We start from the raw sequence: 19,163 nt of genomic DNA, 5'->3' as shown, positions 1-19,163 counted from the left end.
CGAGCCCAGGGCCCCCCTGCCCAGCCCCAGCGCCCCCTCTCCCGATGCCCCCTGCACCCCGATGTCCCCTGCCCTGCCCTCGTGATGCTTTGGGGGGTGCAGTGCCCTGACCAGCCTGGCCGGATGCCCCCCGCCCATCTCCCCACCTGGGGTGTTTGCACCCAGGGGCTTGTGCCCGCTCCCCCCAGCACCCTGGGGTGCCCTAGGCAGGCAGCACCCCGAGCACCCCCCAGCCCCGCAGCCCCTGTCCTGCCGTGCTCCAAGGGATTGCCGTATCAAGCCGCTTGGGAAGCGCAGGCACCATCAATAATTAACCCCTGGCTTAATTAACCGGCACCTGCCGGGTCAGCGTGGCACAGTGCCGGGGCGGGGGGGGTGGGGGGCTTGGCTCCGGCACAAGCAGGACCCCTCGCCAGGGCTCGGCCGAGGCCGCGAGACCCTCCCTGGGGACACCGGCGCTGTGGCCCGGTGGCACCAGCACCCCGCCTGCCCGCCGGCGGGTGCGGCCTGGCTGGGTGATGCTGGGCACCCCCAGCCCCATGGGGTCCCCCTGCACCGGCCGGCGGGGCACCCGGCCGGCCCCACGGATCGGGTGCCGAGGCAGACCCCTGCCCGCGCAGAGGGCCGGCTGCCGCTGCCGGCTCGTCGGGCGCCGGGTTTCTATGGCGACGTCTATTATCCTGCTTTATGGAGAGATGAATCAGGAGCTATAAATATGTGGGTTGATCAGGGCGGCGCGGGCAGCGCGCTCTGCCTGCGCGCGGGAGTGCCGGCAGCGGGCAGCGCCGGAGGGGCGCGGCGGTTCGGCACGGCCGTGCCGGTGGACGGGTGAGCGGCTCCCAGACGGCGCGGCCGCACAGACGGAGGCAGGCCGGCACCCCTGTGCCGGCACCCAGGGTGACGGCTGCATCCCCGGCCCCGGAGTCCAGCGCGGCGGCACCCGCGTGGCAGGCTCTCGGGTGACCCTGCGACAGCTGCTCGGGGCCCCGGCTTCAGTCCCCGTGGTGGCCTTGGGTCACACCCCACCCTGGCGGACGTCACCTCCCCAGGAGCGTCTGCCAGCGCCGGGACGGCGACGCGCAGGGTGAAGGACGGATGGCACAGTGGCACGTGGCACAGGGTACAGGGTGGGTGACACACGGGACGTGGCACAGCGTCACACAGCATGCGGCAGGAGGCAGTTGGCACGCAGCGAACGCAGCCGGCTTTCGGCGCAGCAAATGGCGCGCAGCACTTGGTGTGCTGCACGTGGCAGCAGCGCGGCGCAGCGCCTGTGCGCGGTGCACGGCACATGGCGCAGCACGGCACATGGCACACGGCACATGGCACAGCACGGCACACGGCACAGCACGGCACATGGCGTGCAGCGCACAGCCCATGACCCACAACGTGGCACATGGCGTGCAGCGCACGGCACATGGCACCGCAACATGGCACACGGCACACGGCACATGACACGCAGCACAGGGTACATGGCACATGGGGCGGCACACGGCACAACACGGAGGACATACCATGAAGCACGCAGCGGGCGGCACACGGCACACGGCACATGGCACACAGCATGTGGCACACGGAACATGGCATGTGGCACATGGCACGTGGCACGGCATGCGGCACAGCGCATGGCATGCAGCATACAGCACATGCCACAGCACACAGCATACGGCATGTGGCACACGGTACATGGCACACAGCACACGGCACGTGGCACACATCACATAGCACACGGCACGCGGCACGTGGCACGCGGCACACGGCACAGGCAATGTGCTGGGCAGGGGCAGGAGGAGAGCACCGGCACCGTCTCCATTCCCGCTCCCGTGGCCTGGATTTCGGGGCCGCAGCAGCCGGCAGCGGCACAGCGGGACGGGCGGCCGCTCCGGCAAAACTTGAAAGCGGCGGCTGCTCCAAAGTGCCGCAGCTCCAAAGCGCCGGCGCTCCCCTGCACGCTGCCAGTCACGAATCCTCCTAAATACAGGGGCAGCCGGAGCGGCCGGCGGCAGCGCCCACGCGGGCAGCCGGGGCTGGGGGCTGTGTTTGGCTCTCGCTCGCTCTCACCGCCGGCCGGGGCTGGGCAGCACCGTGGCACGGTGAGGGGCACGAGGCGGGACGGGCAGCACCCCAGGAGCTGCCTGTCCCTCTGCCCGCACCCCACTGAGCACCCGGCAGGGGTTTTGGTGTCGGCGCCCAGAGAGCACGCGGCACGGGCGCAGGGCTGGTTGCTTTATTGGGGGGGACACACACCTCCCCCGCACGCCGCGGTGGGGGGGTTCGTCATGCAGCCTCCAAACAACGTCACAGCGACAGACAAGCGGGGACCGAGGGGACCGCAGGGACAGCAGGGACGGAGCGGGAACAGGCCGTGGGGCATGGACCACCGGGACCGGGCAACGCCCGCTGGGGACTCCCGGCCCCCCGATGCCAGTGGGGGCACGCTGCCGGCTCCCAGTGCCCCCCGCCCGGCGAGGAGGGGTCTGCAGCAGGGCCGGGACGTGGCGGGGACCCCGTCCGTCCCCGTGCCCCGCTGGGGGGAGCGGGAGGGCCCTCACTGGGGCGAGCTGAGGTTGGAGTCGGGGGTCTCGGGCTGGGGGCAGCGGGGCGGGAAGGCCTTGTAGCTGTAGTACTCCACCACCTGCTTGGGCACCTCCGCCAGCACGCACTTCGCCAGGGCCGTTGGTGACGCCTGCGGGGCGGGGGACACCGGGGGGGACGGGTGAGCTGGGGGCACCGCGGCACCCGCCCGCCCCGGCGCGCGGAGCGGCACCGGCGGGGCGCCGGCACGCTGTGCCGCGATGCTCGGTCCCGTCGCGGGGACGGGAGGGGACGGGAGGACCACCAGCGCCCCACTCACGTTCTTGAACTCCCGGAAGGGGACGAACTGGACAATGTCGCGGAGGACGGGCTCGCCCTTGGGGGAGCGCAGGATGCCGTCGTCCCCGTCCAGGATCTGCATGTCGGTGAAGTCGGCGTTGCCCACCCCCACGATGATGATGGACATGGGCAGGTAGGAGGCGCGGACGATGGCTTCCCGCGTGTCCGCCATGTCCGTCACCACTCCGTCCGTCAGGATCAGGAGGATGAAGTATTGCTGGGGGGGAGGGACGCTCTGGGGGGGCTGCCCTGCCCCGCTGCCGGCCCCATACGGGGGGAGCCGGACAAGGGCTCAGCTCTGACGTGGGAGCAGCCACAAGTGGCACGAGCGTGCTGGGTCTCAGCCCAGCCTGGAGCCCGCCAGCCGGGGCAGCGGGTACGTACCGAAGCCTCCTTTGTCCTCTCCTCGTCGGCCGCCACGCGAGCCACCTTGGAGATGATGGGGGCCACGTTGGTGGGGCCGTAGAGCTGGATTTTGGGCAGGCAGCTCTGGTAGGACTCCACGACACCCTGGATGCCTGCGGGGGGATGCGAGGGGTGAGGGGGGCAGCGCCGGGGGGGCCATGGGACCGGCCTCCCCAGCCCCGCCAGAGCTGGACTCACCCTCGCACTCATCGTTGTCGGGGTTGAAGTTGATGGCGAAATCGTGGGAGACCTGGAGGGCGAGAGGGGAGGGGGCAGCCGGCGCCCACCCACCTCGGCCCCCAGCGCCCGCTGAGCCCCACAGGAGCCACGGCCACGGGTGCCCGGAGGGACGAGCCCCGGTGCCCCAACCACCCCCTTACCTCGTACTTGGGGGGGATCCTTGCACCAAAGCCCAGAGCCGAGAATTTCTTATCGCTGCAAGGGAAGAGGTGTGAGGAGCCCCGGCCCCGGCAGTGCCAGCACCAGGGTGGCCGTCACCGGGGTGTCCTGGCCCTGGGGGACCGGCCGGAGCAACCGACCTGTCGTAGTCCTGGCAGATCTCGCCCACCGCAACCAGCGCCTTGAGGTACTCGTTGGGCTGGTAGGGGTTGATGTAGTGCAGGGAGCAGCTGTTTCGGGGGTCCCCGTTGGAGGCCGTGAAGTCGATGGCCACCTGGGGGAGGGGGGAGCAGCGGTGAGGGTCCCCCAGGGCAAGCGGGGCCACCGGCACGTCCCCGCTGGGCTCACCGGCACCGGCACAACCGTGGCTTGGGGGAGCCGGGATGTGATGCCCGCAGCCCCCTGCCCTGGGGACGGGCGCGTGGCCCAGCGCTGGAGCCCCTGCCCAGCTCCCGGTGCTTCGGGGTGGGGGCCGCCGCTCACCGTGAAGTGGATCTGGCAGCCGCCCATGATGTAGTCCAGGAAGGAGTAAACCCTGTGGATCTTCCAGAGGGATCTGCGTCAGCCAGTCCTGCCCCACGCCGCCCCACGGCAGCCGGGCACGGCTCGGCACGGCACGGAATGGCACGGCGCGGCGCGGCGCGGCACGGCGCGGCACGGCTTGGCACGCAGGCACTCACCTTCAGGTCCAGCAGCACCACGACCCCCGAGTTCTTGTAGTTGCGCTTCTTGATTTTGTACTTGGGGTTCATGCAGTCCCACTGCACCTGCGGCACGTGGCACCCGCGCTGCCTGCGGCCCCCCAGCCCCGGGGACACGGCCCCGCGCGCCGGCACCCCCCCACCGCGACCCCGCAGCCCCATGGCTCTGCAGCACTGCGACCCCACAACCCCGTAACCCTGCGGCCCCACAGCCCCATAACCCCACGGCCCCATAACCCTGCCTCCCTGCGGCCCCACAGCCCCATAACGCTCCAGCCCCATGGTCCCACCACCCTGCAGCCCCACAGCCCCAGCGGGCAGCTGCCTTCCCCCGCTCCCGGCCAGCCCACGGGCTCCGGCCAGCCCGGCCGGGGCCGATTTCCCCAGAGGAGCCCGGACCCACCATCCCTTCCCCAAAGAGGGGGCGGCGGGGGGAGGACAGCCCCAAAACCAGAGGAGGAGCTGGGCGGTGCCTCCTGGAATGGGATCTGCTGGCAGCACGGAGGGGTGACCCCAAAGGCTGTCCCGTTGTCCCCGTGTCCCTGCGCCCACCTTGTTCTCCCCCATCGCCTTCTGCATCTCCTCGAAGGTGGTGAAGAACTCGCCGATGAAGTCGTGTTTGCCCCGCGAGTCGTAGTCCCACACCACGCACTGCGGTGGGACACGGCTCAGCCCTGGCTGGGGGGGGGGGGCCGCACACCCGTGCCCCCCCAAACCGCACCCAGCCGCGGCACTGTCCCCACCACCGTCCCCAGCGGCTTGGGGACCCCGGCACACCACCCACGCGGGGCCGCGGGGAAGCCGGGGGCCGCGTGCCCCCGGGGCAGGGATGGGGGTCCCCATCGCCCTTCCTCACCCTCAGCTTCCTCTTCTCCTCGCAGCTGCAGAGCGAGTTGAGGGAGACCTTGAAGGGCTCCCAGACGGGGCTCAGGTTGTTCTTCACCACCTGCGGGGCGAGGGGCTCAGCGGGGCCGGGCAGCCGCCGGGGTGGCCACGGGCCGGCCGAGGGCCAGCTCCTGCCCGGGGCCTCACCTCGGTGCGGTACACCAGCTGCTCGCTGCGGTCGTCGTCGATGCGGTAGATCTCCAGGAAGGGATCCGACTTGCTGAAGAGGTCCTGGAGGAGGGAGGATGGGGCAGAGCGCCGTCCGCCCTGCCTGCCCTGCCCGCCCTGCCTGCCCCTCCCTGGCTCCCCTGCCCGCGGGACCCGGCTCACCTTGTCGTCCAGCTTCTTGGCCCGGAAGGCGAGCTCCACGTAGCCGTTGTTGCCCGAGATCTCCTCTGAGATGACCTGCGAGGAGAGGCGGCCGCAGGGGGCTCAGTGCCCGGCACGGCTTTGTCCCCCTGCCCTCCCTGCCTGTGTGGGCAGGGCGGTGCCCTGGGAGGGGACAGGGTGCCACGCACCCTCCCTGGCATGGCAGGGACCCCCCAGGGTGGCCAGCAGACGTCAGCGGGGACCCTGAGCCCTCCCCATCCCCAAGAGCCTCGGGGCAGCTGGATGCCAGCTAGGACAGGAGGAGGGTCACTGGGACCCCCCATGTGCCCCAGCTCAATGCCCCCCACCCCAGCTCAGTGCCACCACACTGACCCACCCCAGTGCCACCCCTGTGCCCCGCTCTGGTGCTACCGCGTGCCCCACTCAGTGCCACTGCATTGCCTCAGCTGGGTGCCACCCGTGTGCCCTAGCTTGGTGCCACCCCAGGGTCCCGGCTTGGTGCCACCCATGTGCCCTAGCTTGGTGTCACCGCAGTGTCCTGGCTCCGTGCCACCGCAGCACCCCAGCTCGGTGCCACCCGCGTGCCCCAGCCTGGTGCCGCTCCTAGCGTGGGCTCGGCCGCTCACCGTGATGGTGGACTTGCCCGCGAACTTCCCGTACTTGAGGAACAGCGGCTTCGTCACCCGCTTCTGTGCCACGATCTGCAAAAACCGAGGGGTGGAGGAGGGGATGCCACTGGTGGGTGTCCCCAGGGTGGGGGGTGCGGGCTCACCTGCCCCACGGTGCACTCCATGCCCCCCAGGAAGTCGTCATCGTGCGTGCCCACGCCGGCGTGCCCGTGGCTGTCGTACACCTCGAACCGCAGCTTCTGCACCTCCTCGAAGTAGTAGTCCACCGTGAAGATCTTGGCAAAGACGGGGTTGAGGTTGCTCTTGATGACCTCGCTGCGGTCCACCTGCACGGTGGGAGCTCGGCTAGTGGGGCAGCGGGGCCAGAGCCCAGCTCGGGGCCGGTTCCAGGGCCAGTGGAGCTGCCCGGGACCTTGGGATGCCAGCGCTCGCCCAGAGCCAGGCACAGGGATGCAGGAACCCAGGGACGTGGGGATGCAGGGATGGGGGATGCCGGGCAGCTGCCAGGAAGGACCGGCCCTGCAGAAGCATTTACGTGCCCGTGCCGGATCCCAGGCGAACGGCTTTTGGAGGCAGCCCCGTCACCGGCTCGGGCAGGGAGGTGTGCCCCCGAGGGTGCCAGCCCTGCCAACCCCCAGGTCCCGGGGGCACCGTTCCCTCTGGGGCTCGGGGCAAACCCCAGGGTCGGTTCAGGGGGAGGCTCTGGCTCTGGACCATGGTTTACCACGGCCGCTCAAGCAGGAGCGATGGGCTGGTGCCCAGGACGAGCCCCTGCGCTCCCACCCCGGGCTGGCTGAGGGTGGGGGCCACTGGCCACCGTGGCCCTGGCAGGCGGGCGGGTGCTCAGCGTCTCCCAGCCGCGCTGGCAGCGGGTGCCGAGCGGCTTCCAGGAGCCTCCCCCGCACCCCGTCCCTGCCAGCGTTGACTCAACGGGATGCATCCTGGCCAGGGCACCCTGCCAGCCCACCGGCCCCTGCCCACTGCCCGCCTGGTCCGACAGCATCTGCCGAGCCCACACCGCCGCGGTGCTGGCGGGGCCACCCCGTGCGGCTCCGCGCCTCCTGCACGGGCACCGCCGGCCCCACAGCCCCGCCACGGGGCCGCGGGTCCCAGCCACCTCGGCCCCTCCGGTGCCAGCCCCGCCAGCGTGTCCAGGGTCGTTTCAGCTCTTGGACCCGGCGGGCGGCGGCTGAGCCGGCTCCAGTCACCGTCCTGGCTGGGCTGGAGAACGCGTGCTGGCAGGGACAGGGAGAGGACGGCTCACGGAGTCCCTCCAAAAGGTGGCCCAGGAGGGACCCTCTTGCCTCTTGGATCCGGCCCTTGCACGGCACGGCACGGCACGGCACGGCACATGATAGCACACAGAGCGGGGCACAGCACACCGTGGCACAGCACACCGTGGCACAGTCGGGTACAACCGGCTCAGCACGGCACAGCCTGGGCAGCCGCAGCCCGCAGCTGGCACGGGGCCCCTCGCCGCCCACCCTGGCTCCGGCTCCGGCGAGCAGAGTCGATTACACGCAGAGGGATTTAGCGCTAAATCTGCCGACTGAGCAGCGGTGATTAGCGAGCGTGGAGCTGCCGGCGCCAGCCCAGAGCTAAGCCGTGGGGGAGCGATGGGAAGGAGCCGTGCCAGCCCCGGTGCCAGCCCCGGTGCCAGCCCCGGCTCGTCTGGGCACCAGGGCCCCACAGGGCAGCGCAGTGAGGGGCACACGGCCGCGGTGCTGGCCCTGACCCCCGCTCTGAGCTGTCCCCCTGTGTGTGGAGGGGTGGGTGACGCCACCCGGCTGTCCCAGCCCGGGCTGCCTGCCCCGAGCGGCGTGGGACCAGCCCGTGAGCCCTGATCCACCCCACGGGTGGCCAAGGCGTCCCTCGGCCCCGGCCCGGGGCAGCAGAGCCGTGCCGGAGCCACGCACCGCGGGCACCCCGTTCCCCGGCCCTGCCGGAGCCCCGGGGGACTCGCTCCGACCAAGGCGCCTGCACCGTCCCCACGCGGTGCCGAGTGTCCCAGGGCTCCCTGCCCCACGAGCCTCGTGCTCTGGGCCCTACACCTTGCACCGTGCTCCCTGCACCCTGCTCTGCACCCTGCACCCGGCACTGTGAGCTCTGCACCTTGCGCCCAGCATCCTCTGTGCGCACCCTGCTCTGTACCGTCTCCTGCACCCTGCTCTGCACCCTGCACCCTGCCCTCCACCATCTCCTGCACCTTGCACCCCGCTCTGGACTCTGCGCCCCACTCTGCACCCTGCTATCTACCATCTCTTGCACCCTGCACCCTGCTGTGCACCCTGCACCCCACTCTGCACCCTGCACCCTGCTATCCACCATCTCCTGCACCCTGCACCCTGCTGTGCACCCTGCACCTCACTCTCCACCATCTCCTGCACCCTGCACCCTGCTCCGCACCCTGCTATCCACCATCTCCTGCACCCTGCTCTGCACCCTGCACCCTGCGCAGTGGCTCCTGCCCTGTCTCCGGCCCCGCGGGCATCGCAGCCACCCTGGGGCTGTCTCTGCTCCCGTCCCCATCCCAGAGACGCAAACCCTGTGCCCAGCCCCCTGCACCCAGCCCCGCCACGTCCCCGACGACAGCCTGCCCCGGCCCTGCCCCGCCGCGGTGGGTGCCGGCGGCGCCCCCCGCCCTCCTACCTCCATCCACTGGCCCTGGGACTGCATCAGCAGCAGGACGCAGGGGTCCGACTTGTTGAGCGTGTCGCGGTCCAGTAGGTGCTTACAGCTCACCCGCAGCTCCACCTTGGAGAGGACGGCCAGCGGGGCCTGCGGGGACGGCTCAGGCGCCTCGCCCATGGCGGCCGTGGCACGGTGGGCAGCCGGACGCGACGGGGGGCAGGTGGCCCCGTGGGCGAAGGGCATGCGGGGGGAGCGGGGCGGCGCGGGCGGCCGCTGCCTTCGTTGCCGTCAAGGAGCCGGGCGGGCGCCCGTCATGCCCGGGGCGCGTTGCCCCGCGGTGCCGGGCGTGGGGACGGAGCCCAGGTGCGCTGGGTTGGGCAGGTCCCTGGCGGCAGCGGGCGTTGGTGGGATGCTCCGGTGCGTGGAGGGGACCCCGGGGACCCCCTCCGAGGTGGGGTGGCCGGTTCCAGTCCCGGTGGCTCCACGGGGCCCTGCAAGGCATCAAAGCACAGTGGGGTGAGCCGGAGCCGGGTCGCCCCTCGTGACGCTGCCCGTGTACCCCCAAGTGCCAGCCAGCCCCGTGGGCACTGCTGAGCCCCCTGGGCCGACCGGGGGTCCTGCGGGACCGTGCCCGGCTCCGCCCCAGCCCCACCCCAGGGACAGGATGCGTCCCGCGGGGAAGGGGCACCCGAGCGGGGCTGGGAGGCTGTGCAGGAGCGGGGGCTGCGCAGGCAGCCCTGGGTCCCCACCCCGGGGTGCCCCTCCTGGTGCTGGGGAGCAGAAACTCCCCTCCCGTCCCTGCCGGCAGCACGCCCCTTGCCCAGGCAAGGCTCGCCAGCGAGGGCAGCGGGGACGCCAGGTCCTTGTCCGTGCCGCCGGGTGATGCTGGCAGTGCCGGCCACATCCCGCCGCCCCAGGCAGGGCCAGCGGCACCCCGGGGCGCAGGGGGGATTCCCGCGTGCGGGGGACATGCTGGCGAGACTCAGCCGGGCGATGCTGCGGTGCCGGGCCATCGAGGGGCTTTGCCAGCGCCAGCCCCGGAGCGGGGCTTGTCCCCTCAGCCACAGCCCCCCGGGGCGCTGCCTGGCTCGGGCTTGGGCAGGGCAGAGCAGCCCTCCTGCCCGCCCGCCCGCGCCCCGGTGAGCCCAGCCAGGAGCTGCCGCCACCGCCCAGCCAAAGTTTCCCGGCGAAGTCATGCAGCGCCCGGGCCCTCCCCGGCACATGGCTCCGGTGCCCCAGCTCCAGCGGGCATCGTCCCCCTCCCCGGGATCGCGGGCACCCCTTGGCATCCCCTGGCGCAGGGGGCACCGGCTCCCACCCTGCCCGGCTGCCCCCCTCACCTGGGTGCCGGTGGCCTGGGCTCTGCAGGCGGCTGGGCCGAGGTCTGGGGTCGGTGTGCCAGCCGGAGCCGGTGTGCCAGCCGGAGCTGCCGCCGCTGCCACCTCCACACAACTGACTCAAGCTGCAGTTCGGGAGCGGAGCCCTAAGAGGGAGACGACAAGCTCCGTTAACTGCCTCGCTGCCGGCACCGGAGCAGAGCCCCACGGCGGGCACCGGGGCTGAGCGGGGTCCCCGGCGCTGCTGGCCGTGCCAGGCAGGCGTTCCCGCTCCAGGCGAGCCCCTGACGGCACAGCCCTCGCTCCCAGCGCCCCACGGCCCCTTGCCCTCCCCAGCCGCTCCCTGCGGGGTGCCCGAGGCCCACCCCGCTCCCGGTCCCCCGTGCTCTCAGCCAGCACCCCAGCACAGAGACAGGGTGCCCCGAAGCTACCGGGTGCCCTCCCCGCGTGCCGGAGCACCCCGACCTGCACCCTGCGCACGCAGAGCCCTGGGCCCCCCATCCCTCGGCCGGGGGCTGTCCCGGCACCCCCCACCCACGCACATCACCCCAGCGCCGCGGTGCTGTCAGCTTGGCTTTATGAAAGATGTTATAATTAGCCCATATTTGGAGGGATTAAAATGCAGAGAGGGCTAATGAGCGCGAGGGCACTGCAGGGCCCTGGGCTTTGGGAGCTAATCCCCAGCCTGCATGGCAGAAATAGGCCACCCTCCTTCCCCGCTCCTCCCGCAGCCCCACGGCACGGCCCAGCGGGGCAGGAGGCGGCCGACCCACGGGGGACGCAGATCCTGGGGTCTGGGAAGGACGAACTAGCAGCCCGCCGTGGCACGGGCAGCCCCACGCCGGGCAGCTCTTGCCCCCGTGTTTGAGCAACCTCGGGTTCACCCAGCTGCGCTGGGGCTCCAGCCGGCCGCCCGTCCCTGCGCCGGAGCGCTTCATCGCATCCGATGCCCAAGTTTCTGTCACCGAACTGCTAATGAATACAAACGACTCAATTATTCCGGCATGGGCGATGCGCAGCGCAGCCAGGCTGCGGAACAGCCCCAGAACTGATTAGCCAGCAAAGGGGCTCGGTTGAGCGCTCCTCAGAGCGGGACGGACACCCCCCCCCCCCCCCGGCCCATGGCACCAGCCCCCTGTCCTGGGACAGGCAGGGACATGGCCACAGAGCAGGCACGAGGATGGGCCAGAGCCCCCCACACCCTTCTCCAGGGCAGGGCTGGGCTCCTCTTCAGAGGAATATTTGTCTAAAAAATGGCTTAAAGGTCCCCACGAACAGCACCAGGGGCTGAAGCGAAGCCGGGTGAGCCCAGGGCCACGCCGGTGGCAACCGAGGGAGCACAGGGCGGCTGCGCAGTCCGACACTGGGACTCCGCAGTCCGGCACTGGGACTCCGCTCCACCCAGCGGCAAGCGGCAGCAAGCACAGAGCAGGACGCTCCCCCTGCACCCCTCCAAAACCGGGGAGCAGGACCCCAGCCTGGGCAGCCCCGCCAGGGAGAGCGGGTGACTGCCCCAGCGAGCACCGGGGGTGCCCAGGTGAGGCTCACGGGGCAAGCGGCTGCCCAAAGCACACCGAGGTGACACCCACCACGACACCCCACCTTCTACAGCAGAGCCAACTGCAGAACCACAGGCAGAGGCGTGGAAATCATTACATCCGAAACAATGGCATAGAAGAGAGGTGGGTGGGAAGCAGACAAAGCCTGTCAAGGAGGGGGTACCCCAAAAAAACCTCTCGACAGCTCCAGCAGCCCCTTGGGTCAAGCTCCAGTGCAGGGGGAGCCCAGGCTGCACCCCAGGAGGCAAAGCAGAGGCTTCCCTGAGGGGAGCTGTGCAAGGCCGAGGCGTTTGTTTCGCTCGCTTTCAGGGAAGTTTGGAGTCTCTAATCAGAGCAAACGAGGCTTCCCACGCCTGAAGAGCGACTCCCCCGGACCGCATCCCTCCACGCAGAGCGGCCCACGATCCGCACCAGCACACACGCTGTACGGGCGCTGCAGCAGAGCAGGCAGGCGCGGGCAGCACAGGGCGGCAGGGCAGCTCAGTCCCGCACGTTTGCCCTAAAAAGACAGCACACTTATATTTCTACATTTTTTTATTGACAGTTCTAGGGAGAACAGTTCATTTCTTCTTCTCCACATCCTGCTCTGCCGCTTCTTTGGCGCGTTTCGCACGAATCCCAAAGAGACGGGCATTGGCCCGAGCCATGCGCAGGCTGGCAAAGGCCTTGAAGTTCTTCTCGTCCTCTGAGATAACACGGGCCTTCTCCCGTTTGAAAACCTAGTGGGAGAGAGCGCCAGACAGTCAGACTGCACATCAGAGGCTCCCAGAGAAGACTGCGTTTAAGGTTTAACACAATTAATCTCGCTACATTTTTACCACTAGCTCCAGGACGCCGTTAAGAACAGAGCATTTATGCCATCTATCTACACGCCCTGCCCTTATCATCACTCCACCAGGCACCTCATTTCAACCAGTTCCTAATTCGCCAGCGCACGTCAGCGCAAGGCCAGACCATACCAGGGAGAAAAAAAAAAAAACAAAAAAAACCAAAAAAAACCCCAAAAACCAAGCGCAACATGAAATCTGAGTCAGGTTTGTGGCGCACCATCAACAGCACCTTTTGGAAGCAGCAAGGGTTTCGAGACAAACGATGACTACGCGATCTGCCTGGGCTGCCAGAACGCACCCCTCGCCCCAGCCGGCAACCTTAAGTGCCCCGAATTTCACAGGAGGACGAGCTCCCCAAAGGTACAAGTGGACAAACAACCCTGGGGCCCGCCTGGAGGAGACAGCGCTGAGCACCAACGCGCGCTGGAGATGCTTTATGTGCGCTTCAACCTGTGTCCCCGCAGGAATCGTGCAGTTTGGGGGGGTTAATGCGCAGGTTCCCCCGTAGCCTCCTCCGGAGAGCATACGTAGCTGCGCTTCTCCCGCCTGTCATTTAGGGCAGAAGTGGAACGCATGTATGATTATTCCCAACCAACACATCTTGACCCGAACCCGACACTGGTGCCTGGAGTTCTCCTCTGGACCCAGAAACACAGCTCATGATTTAAGGACTTCCTCAGTTGATAAAAAGTTTAGGGGAGCTCCAAGTAATTAGTCCTTTGCAGTCAGCTTTGCAACACCGAGAAACCAAACAGATCTCGGCAAAATACAAGGACAAGCTCGACTTGTTCCTGGTTTTCTTTGATCCAGGATGGGAAGTCTCTGGAGACAGCAACCCTTAACTGGACAAGAGAATCCTCTCCATGAAGTTTAAGTCTCAGTTATGTCACACAGAGAACGTGATTTAATTACACTTACATTCTTGATCGGCATAACCGGTCCAGTCAGCTGAGTCGCCATCTTGAGTTCCTCAGCCTGCATAACAAGAGGACAAAAACCATTATTTAAAAAAACAGTATTTCACTTAAACAGGCTGTTAACAATTCTGACCAGAGATCTAACACCGACTGGTAACGAATGCAGCATTTCAGCCACACAGCTACAGGAATATTTGGTATCAACGTGCTGCGTCGACAACCCGTGTTTTGCCTGGCTATTGATCTGCCCGGACCTGGCCAGAGGAGCAGCAGCCTTTTGGGAGTTCTGCCAGCTGGAAAAAATGTTGACATCTACTGTGCCATTTTTAGTTTCATTCCCAGCATATTCCTCAGCAATTCCTTCTAAGGCCAATTCCAGCTTCTTTAAGAGTATGGCATTGCACAAAAATGATTAAGTTTTATTTTAGATAGTTGATTTCAAGTAAACAAACTTGAAACAGTATTCCAGACGCAAGTGTCTACCTACTGGTACAGAAGCCCAAGCCCCTTCCTCCCCTGTTCTGAAGAGCAGCCTGGGTGCGGCGGGCTCCACTGTGGTTAAGCAGTTCAGAGCCGACAGAAGACTGAGGACGGCTTGAGCACACCACCTCGTCCGATGACTCGCACTGCCCCGCGGGAAGCGTGTATTTACCACAGGCAGAGCCAAGGACAGACAAGGAAAGCCAACTACACTCTGGAACTCGGTGAGATTTTAATGAAAAGCATTTTTGTATGTCAACAGCAACAACCTTCTCGAGACTGCCTTACGCACAGCTTTCCCTGAACTACTCCACTGATAAGTATGTCCTCGCCTTCCTCACCCTTTCCATGTAGCTGTCACCACAGCACAACAGAACTCCAGGCAGACTTTTCAGCCATTCCGACAATTTAGCTTCATAAACTAAAATTTGACCAGTTGGGCAATGATCAAAGCTTCAGCAAACAGACCACCCGAGGAGCCCAGCCTCAAATCCGAGCTGCACCCCTTCAGCAGCACGGCAGTCCCTAGGCCAAAAGTCTGTCCAAAGCATTACTGCAACCCAGGAGATTCCCCATGGAAGTCGACTCTACCAGGCCCAGCCTTGCACTGGGCTCAGTCATCCCTACACACGTGCACGGGAACCACATTGCCCCCGAAAGAAGGGCTGCTCTCCTCCTGGGGGATTTACGTTACAAAAAGTGTTCAAGAGCGCTGCCTGACTGCACACCACGGCACCGGGACAGGCTACAACCAACCCTTTGGAAACATTACTGGACGTAGACCCCGTGAAATGTTTCTAGCAGCCAAGTACTTACAGAGCTGTCTCCCTTCTTCGGCATAGCTGGCTTCCTTGGGAAGAGGATAAGCTTGGAGCGGTACTCCTTCAGCCTCTGTACATTGGCTTGCAGTGACTCGGTAGACTTGTTGCGTCGCCTGGGATCCACAGAGATTCCAATAGTCCGGGCAAACTTTTTGTTAATGCCAGCGAGCTGAAGAGAGAGTGCAGTGTCAGCATGCGACAGCTCCCAACGTCACCGTGCTACTGCCAGGAGCCGCTCCGGTCATCAGCCAGACAAGGGTTCCAGGGCAGCCATCACAGGCTACAGCGTCTGGAGAAAGGCTCGGCATCCGACCAACGGCTCGTTGGCAGCACGAGGGTCTGGCAAGAGGGACCGACTATGCCACAGGCAAAGGGCGTCCTGGTGTCTGTATTTTAATGCTCAAAACGTTACCCAGACTTCACAGTAATTTTTGCAGATGGATTTCCTCAGGAGAGCAAAGTGCAACCCCTGGTGAATTATGATGGGGACATTTAAACTCTGATACACAGGAGACAGAAATTTATGAAGTCAACCGGCGGATAACTCTGGTTCACTGAATACTGGAAGCTCCATTAAAGAAGTATTTTTTTGTAACCATCTTAAACAAGAAATAACCGCATTTTCTGTTTAAAAACAAACATCTGCGTACCATTCTGTATTCCACCATTATCCAAAAATTAAAGAGAAATAAAGTAATGAAGCATTTGGCATCCAGAAGAACAATTTTACTGCTTCAGTGCACTAATTTCACTGTTATAAATATTTTAATTCGATACTAAACAATGCACAAGAGACGGCTGCAGATGCTGGCTGCCAGCAAGCACTGATGTTTATTCCTGCCGACTGTGTGGAAATATGCGGGTGGGGGTTTCTGCAGACCACCACGATCAGCTTTAAACGGCTCATCAGCTCAGCACACCTGGGAAGGTCATTGAGAACCGTTTTCTGAAGCAACAGAGGGCACTGAATGCTTCCCATACACTTTAAGTGTTCCTAAACCAACTCGTAGCTGTCGCATGAGAAACAGCCACAGCTACTCCCCAAGGCTAGGCAGAACAGTTCCTTTTCCTGGCACAACATCCCTTACTTCTGTTTGGGATAAGTTAAGCGCGGTTTACTTGGTCTGCAACACAAAGGGATTCACGTCAGCTAAAATTTTTCGGATTAGCAGAAACGTGTTTCACAAAAAAACCCAAAAGAATTTAATGAAGAAGCTATTAGTCTTTCTTTTTCCCCAAAAGACGTTTAGGAGACTCAATTAAGGCACTACCAGAATCCAACTTTACTGGAATTTTGTTCAAGTGACAGTCTGACCAGACAAACGGACATTTACTTTTCAAAGCAACCCTTCACTGATGTACTCTACTGCATCCCCACCCCACGGCTACAAAGAAAAGGCCAGACCGGTATTTTCTATGCTCCTGTAGAGCCAACACCAGCAAACATCTCCCCCGGCTCAGCCAGCATCAGCAGATACCCACATCTCGGCAAGTCACTTGCATGTTGTCTACATGCAGAAGAACAGGAGAAGACAACCGAGGTCAGGCTCAGGGGTGGTTTTATCGGGTTGGGATCAGCGCTCCGTACTTACTTTAAGCTCTTCTAGGCTGAAGCCTCTGCCAGCACGAACTTTTTTGTGGTATCTGATAGTGGGACACCTCACTATAGGCCGGATGGGCCCAGCCACGGGACGGGGAGCGATGCGGCGAGCCTTCGCCTGGCGGGCCTTCCTCCTGGAACGTCAAAGGGGGCAAGGGGACAGCGATGAGGAACACTGCACTTCTGCCAGATATGCCACTCCTGCACCGCCAGCTGACCTCCCTTCCCAGGCAATGTCTGCCGCATGGGGATCTCTCAGAAACAAACACAACACCGGCCCAGCAGCTCAGACAGGCGGACGCCTGCTTCTACAGAACAGCCGCAGTCATCAGATATACATGGGTTCGAGGGAATCATCAACGCGGTACAGCGATTCCGGAGATTTCTCATCACTTGACTGCAGCTGGACCGGCATGGGCTGGAGCCTGAGCCCGACCAGAGACCCCACACGAGCACCCCACTGCAATCCCAGAGCCTTTAACAAGTAAGGTGAGGGAAACAGCTTACAAATAAAAGACGCAGTACTGCAGCTTCCTAAGCAACCCGATACAAGACGAGAGACAACCTCCCCCAGCGACACGAGCTAAAGCAGGCGGCAGCAGGCCCGGCAGGAGCGGCCCCGGGGAAGCCGGGCCGCGGGCACTCACCTGCGGATCTTGCGGGCGGGCTGGTTGAACCATGTGGCCACTCGTCGCTGCCAGTCCTTGTGGAAGTGGGGCTTCAGGATCATGCCATTGCGGCTGGGCGCCATGGCTGCTGGGGCCTGCGGACACGGGCAGGGCTAAAGGCGGCGGCCGGCCCCGCCGGGGTAGCGGGGCCGCAGCGCCTCCCCCAGCGACCTGGGCAGGGGCCCCTCCCCGGCCCCCGTGCCACCCAGGGCGCCCCCGAGCCCGCTACCCCCCGGCCTGGCCCAGGCCCAGGCCCAGGCCGGGACCCGGCCAGCGCCCCGCCCGGGCCCGGCCCCCCGCGGCCCCCGCGCAGGGCTCCGAGCGGCCCCGGCCCGAGGCACAGCCCCCGGCGGGCGGATGGCGGCGGATGGAGCCCCCCGGCCGCGGCAGCGCCCCGACTCACCTCCCGCCACGGCAAATGGCCGACCGGAAAAGGAAGCGGAGGCGCCGAGCACGCCGGAAGTGCGGCAGCGGCGGCCAATGGGCAGCGCCGCCGGAACGGCCCAATGAGGACGACTGCGCCCGGAACGCCTGGCGGCAGCTTCACCGCGCCCGTAGTAAAGATGGCGCCGGCTTAAAGGGCCCGCGCACACTGAGCGGGCGAGGCACCGGCAGGGAGGAGAGGGGCGGACGGTGCCCCGGGCCCGCACCCAGGCTCGGCCCCGCTGCCGGGCACCCTCGCAGGGCTGGCCCGGGCAGGAGAAGCAGCTACAGCCCTGCAAGGTGCTACCGCAGCACCCTCTCCTGCACCCAGCGCCTCCAGCCCGGGCTGGACACATGGCCGGCAGGATGGGATGGACACGGGGCAGGGGTTACACCGTCCCCAGGTCCCCGAGGACTCCTCCGGGCGGATTCCCCTCCACATCCGTGCCCCACAGCAGCACCCTGCTCCGCCATCCGCCCCAGCAGGGCTTGGGGCCACCTTCCCCAGTTCGGGGTGGGCAGCACCAGCTTCTCCCCTGCGGCAGGAGAGGGGCCAGGGGACCACCACCCACCTTGGCAGAGCCTGGATCTTGCAGTAGCGTGAGCTGTGGCCTCGGCCTGGGAGTGACGGCATGCCACCAGATGGCACGGCCATGCCGGCTGCACCCTGGAAGCCACCAAGGACCCTGCGCCGTCCCCACAAGCGTCCCAGCGTAGCACCACTATGGCCGTCACCCTTGGCTCCGCAGAACTGAATCCTCCCGGCAAAGGGTTTATTCAGGCAGCCCAGAACACAGCTACAACTTTTTAAAAATAAGATCAGAGAACACTTGACATTTCATCTGCTGCTGGAAAAGTGAATTCAAAGAATGAACTTGTGAAGAAACAAACAGGATTGGAAGAAATAAAAAAAAAAAAAAAAAAATACAGGCACAGTAGCATCTCAAATTTAGAAAACTACTTCTCCCCCTAAAAGCAAGGGAAATCACCGCCACTACGGGGATGACAACCAGTGATACTGGCTCGGGGCTCCATGCACGCAGGTGGCTCTGCGCTGGGACAGGGAGAGGAGGCCTGGCGGAACATCCCCCCCGCCATCACGAGGGGAACCAAGAGGGTCTGTGCTCCCGCCTGAAGAGGAGCCCGGGGACTATGATTGAGGCCTGAAGGGTGGGAGTTGAAAGCTGTCAGAGACTGGGCTTGGGCTGGGGTCTTTCAGGTCACAGACAATCCTCACGGAGTAACTGAAGACAATAATCCTTCCTAAAAGATTAACCCAGCCAGAGCACACCAGGCACCAACGACCATTTTAATGCTTTCCCTGGTGAACGGCAGACAACCATGTCATCACAGCTTGTTTTACAAGAGCCATGAGGATGGAGCCAGAGGAGCCACCAGGTTTTTACTGGGGCTTCCCAACGGACACACCTGCTTTTGCCGGAGTTACTGAGAACACCTCTCCAGCTCTGAACCAGCAGTGCCACTGAACGGTCTTCCAATGTGTAACTCGCAGCCACTCTCTGCAACGCTAGCTTCTAACATCACGCTGCGGGGTTATGTTGGGTTCTGCACACAGGTTTTCCTCAATCTCTGCTTGCGAGACGCTTGCTATAAAAACTGAATATAAGTTATTGGCCAGGGAGAAGAAAGCCCTTGTCCTGTACAACTCCATAG

The 19,163-nt window shown here is 65.0% G+C and overlaps 2 protein-coding genes and 1 non-coding gene across 3 annotated transcripts; all 3 read right to left on the bottom strand.

The window, feature by feature from the left end:
• Positions 1–2,241: 2,241 nt before the first annotated feature.
• On the bottom strand, positions 2,242–9,323 carry CPNE7 (copine 7). Its single transcript, XM_075511114.1, has 15 exons — positions 8,873–9,323; positions 6,367–6,549; positions 6,221–6,295; positions 5,595–5,669; positions 5,412–5,495; positions 5,236–5,325; positions 4,932–5,030; positions 4,359–4,445; positions 4,162–4,221; positions 3,819–3,952; positions 3,660–3,714; positions 3,478–3,529; positions 3,259–3,392; positions 2,855–3,091; positions 2,242–2,686 (listed from the first exon to the last, which is right to left on the bottom strand). Exons 1-15 carry the CDS (start codon positions 9,095–9,097, stop codon positions 2,549–2,551), a joined length of 1,728 nt encoding a protein of 575 aa, XP_075367229.1. The 5' UTR covers positions 9,098–9,323; the 3' UTR covers positions 2,242–2,548.
• Positions 9,324–12,266: 2,943 nt separating this feature from the next.
• On the bottom strand, positions 12,267–17,585 carry RPL13 (ribosomal protein L13). Its single transcript, XM_075511120.1, has 6 exons — positions 17,470–17,585; positions 17,046–17,161; positions 16,391–16,532; positions 14,794–14,967; positions 13,499–13,555; positions 12,267–12,469 (listed from the first exon to the last, which is right to left on the bottom strand). Exons 2-6 carry the CDS (start codon positions 17,147–17,149, stop codon positions 12,311–12,313), a joined length of 636 nt encoding a protein of 211 aa, XP_075367235.1. The 5' UTR covers positions 17,150–17,161; positions 17,470–17,585; the 3' UTR covers positions 12,267–12,310.
• LOC142414202 (small nucleolar RNA MBII-202) lies at positions 16,709–16,790 on the bottom strand. The gene has a single exon (XR_012776987.1). It is a non-coding gene; the product is annotated as a small nucleolar RNA MBII-202 (small nucleolar RNA).
• Positions 17,586–19,163: the final 1,578 nt, after the last annotated feature.

Source organism: Mycteria americana, chromosome 8 (assembly GCF_035582795.1).
Source record: "Mycteria americana isolate JAX WOST 10 ecotype Jacksonville Zoo and Gardens chromosome 8, USCA_MyAme_1.0, whole genome shotgun sequence".
Classification (NCBI taxonomy): Eukaryota; Metazoa; Chordata; class Aves; order Ciconiiformes; family Ciconiidae; genus Mycteria; species Mycteria americana.
This window is presented reverse-complemented; position numbering and strand designations above follow the sequence as displayed.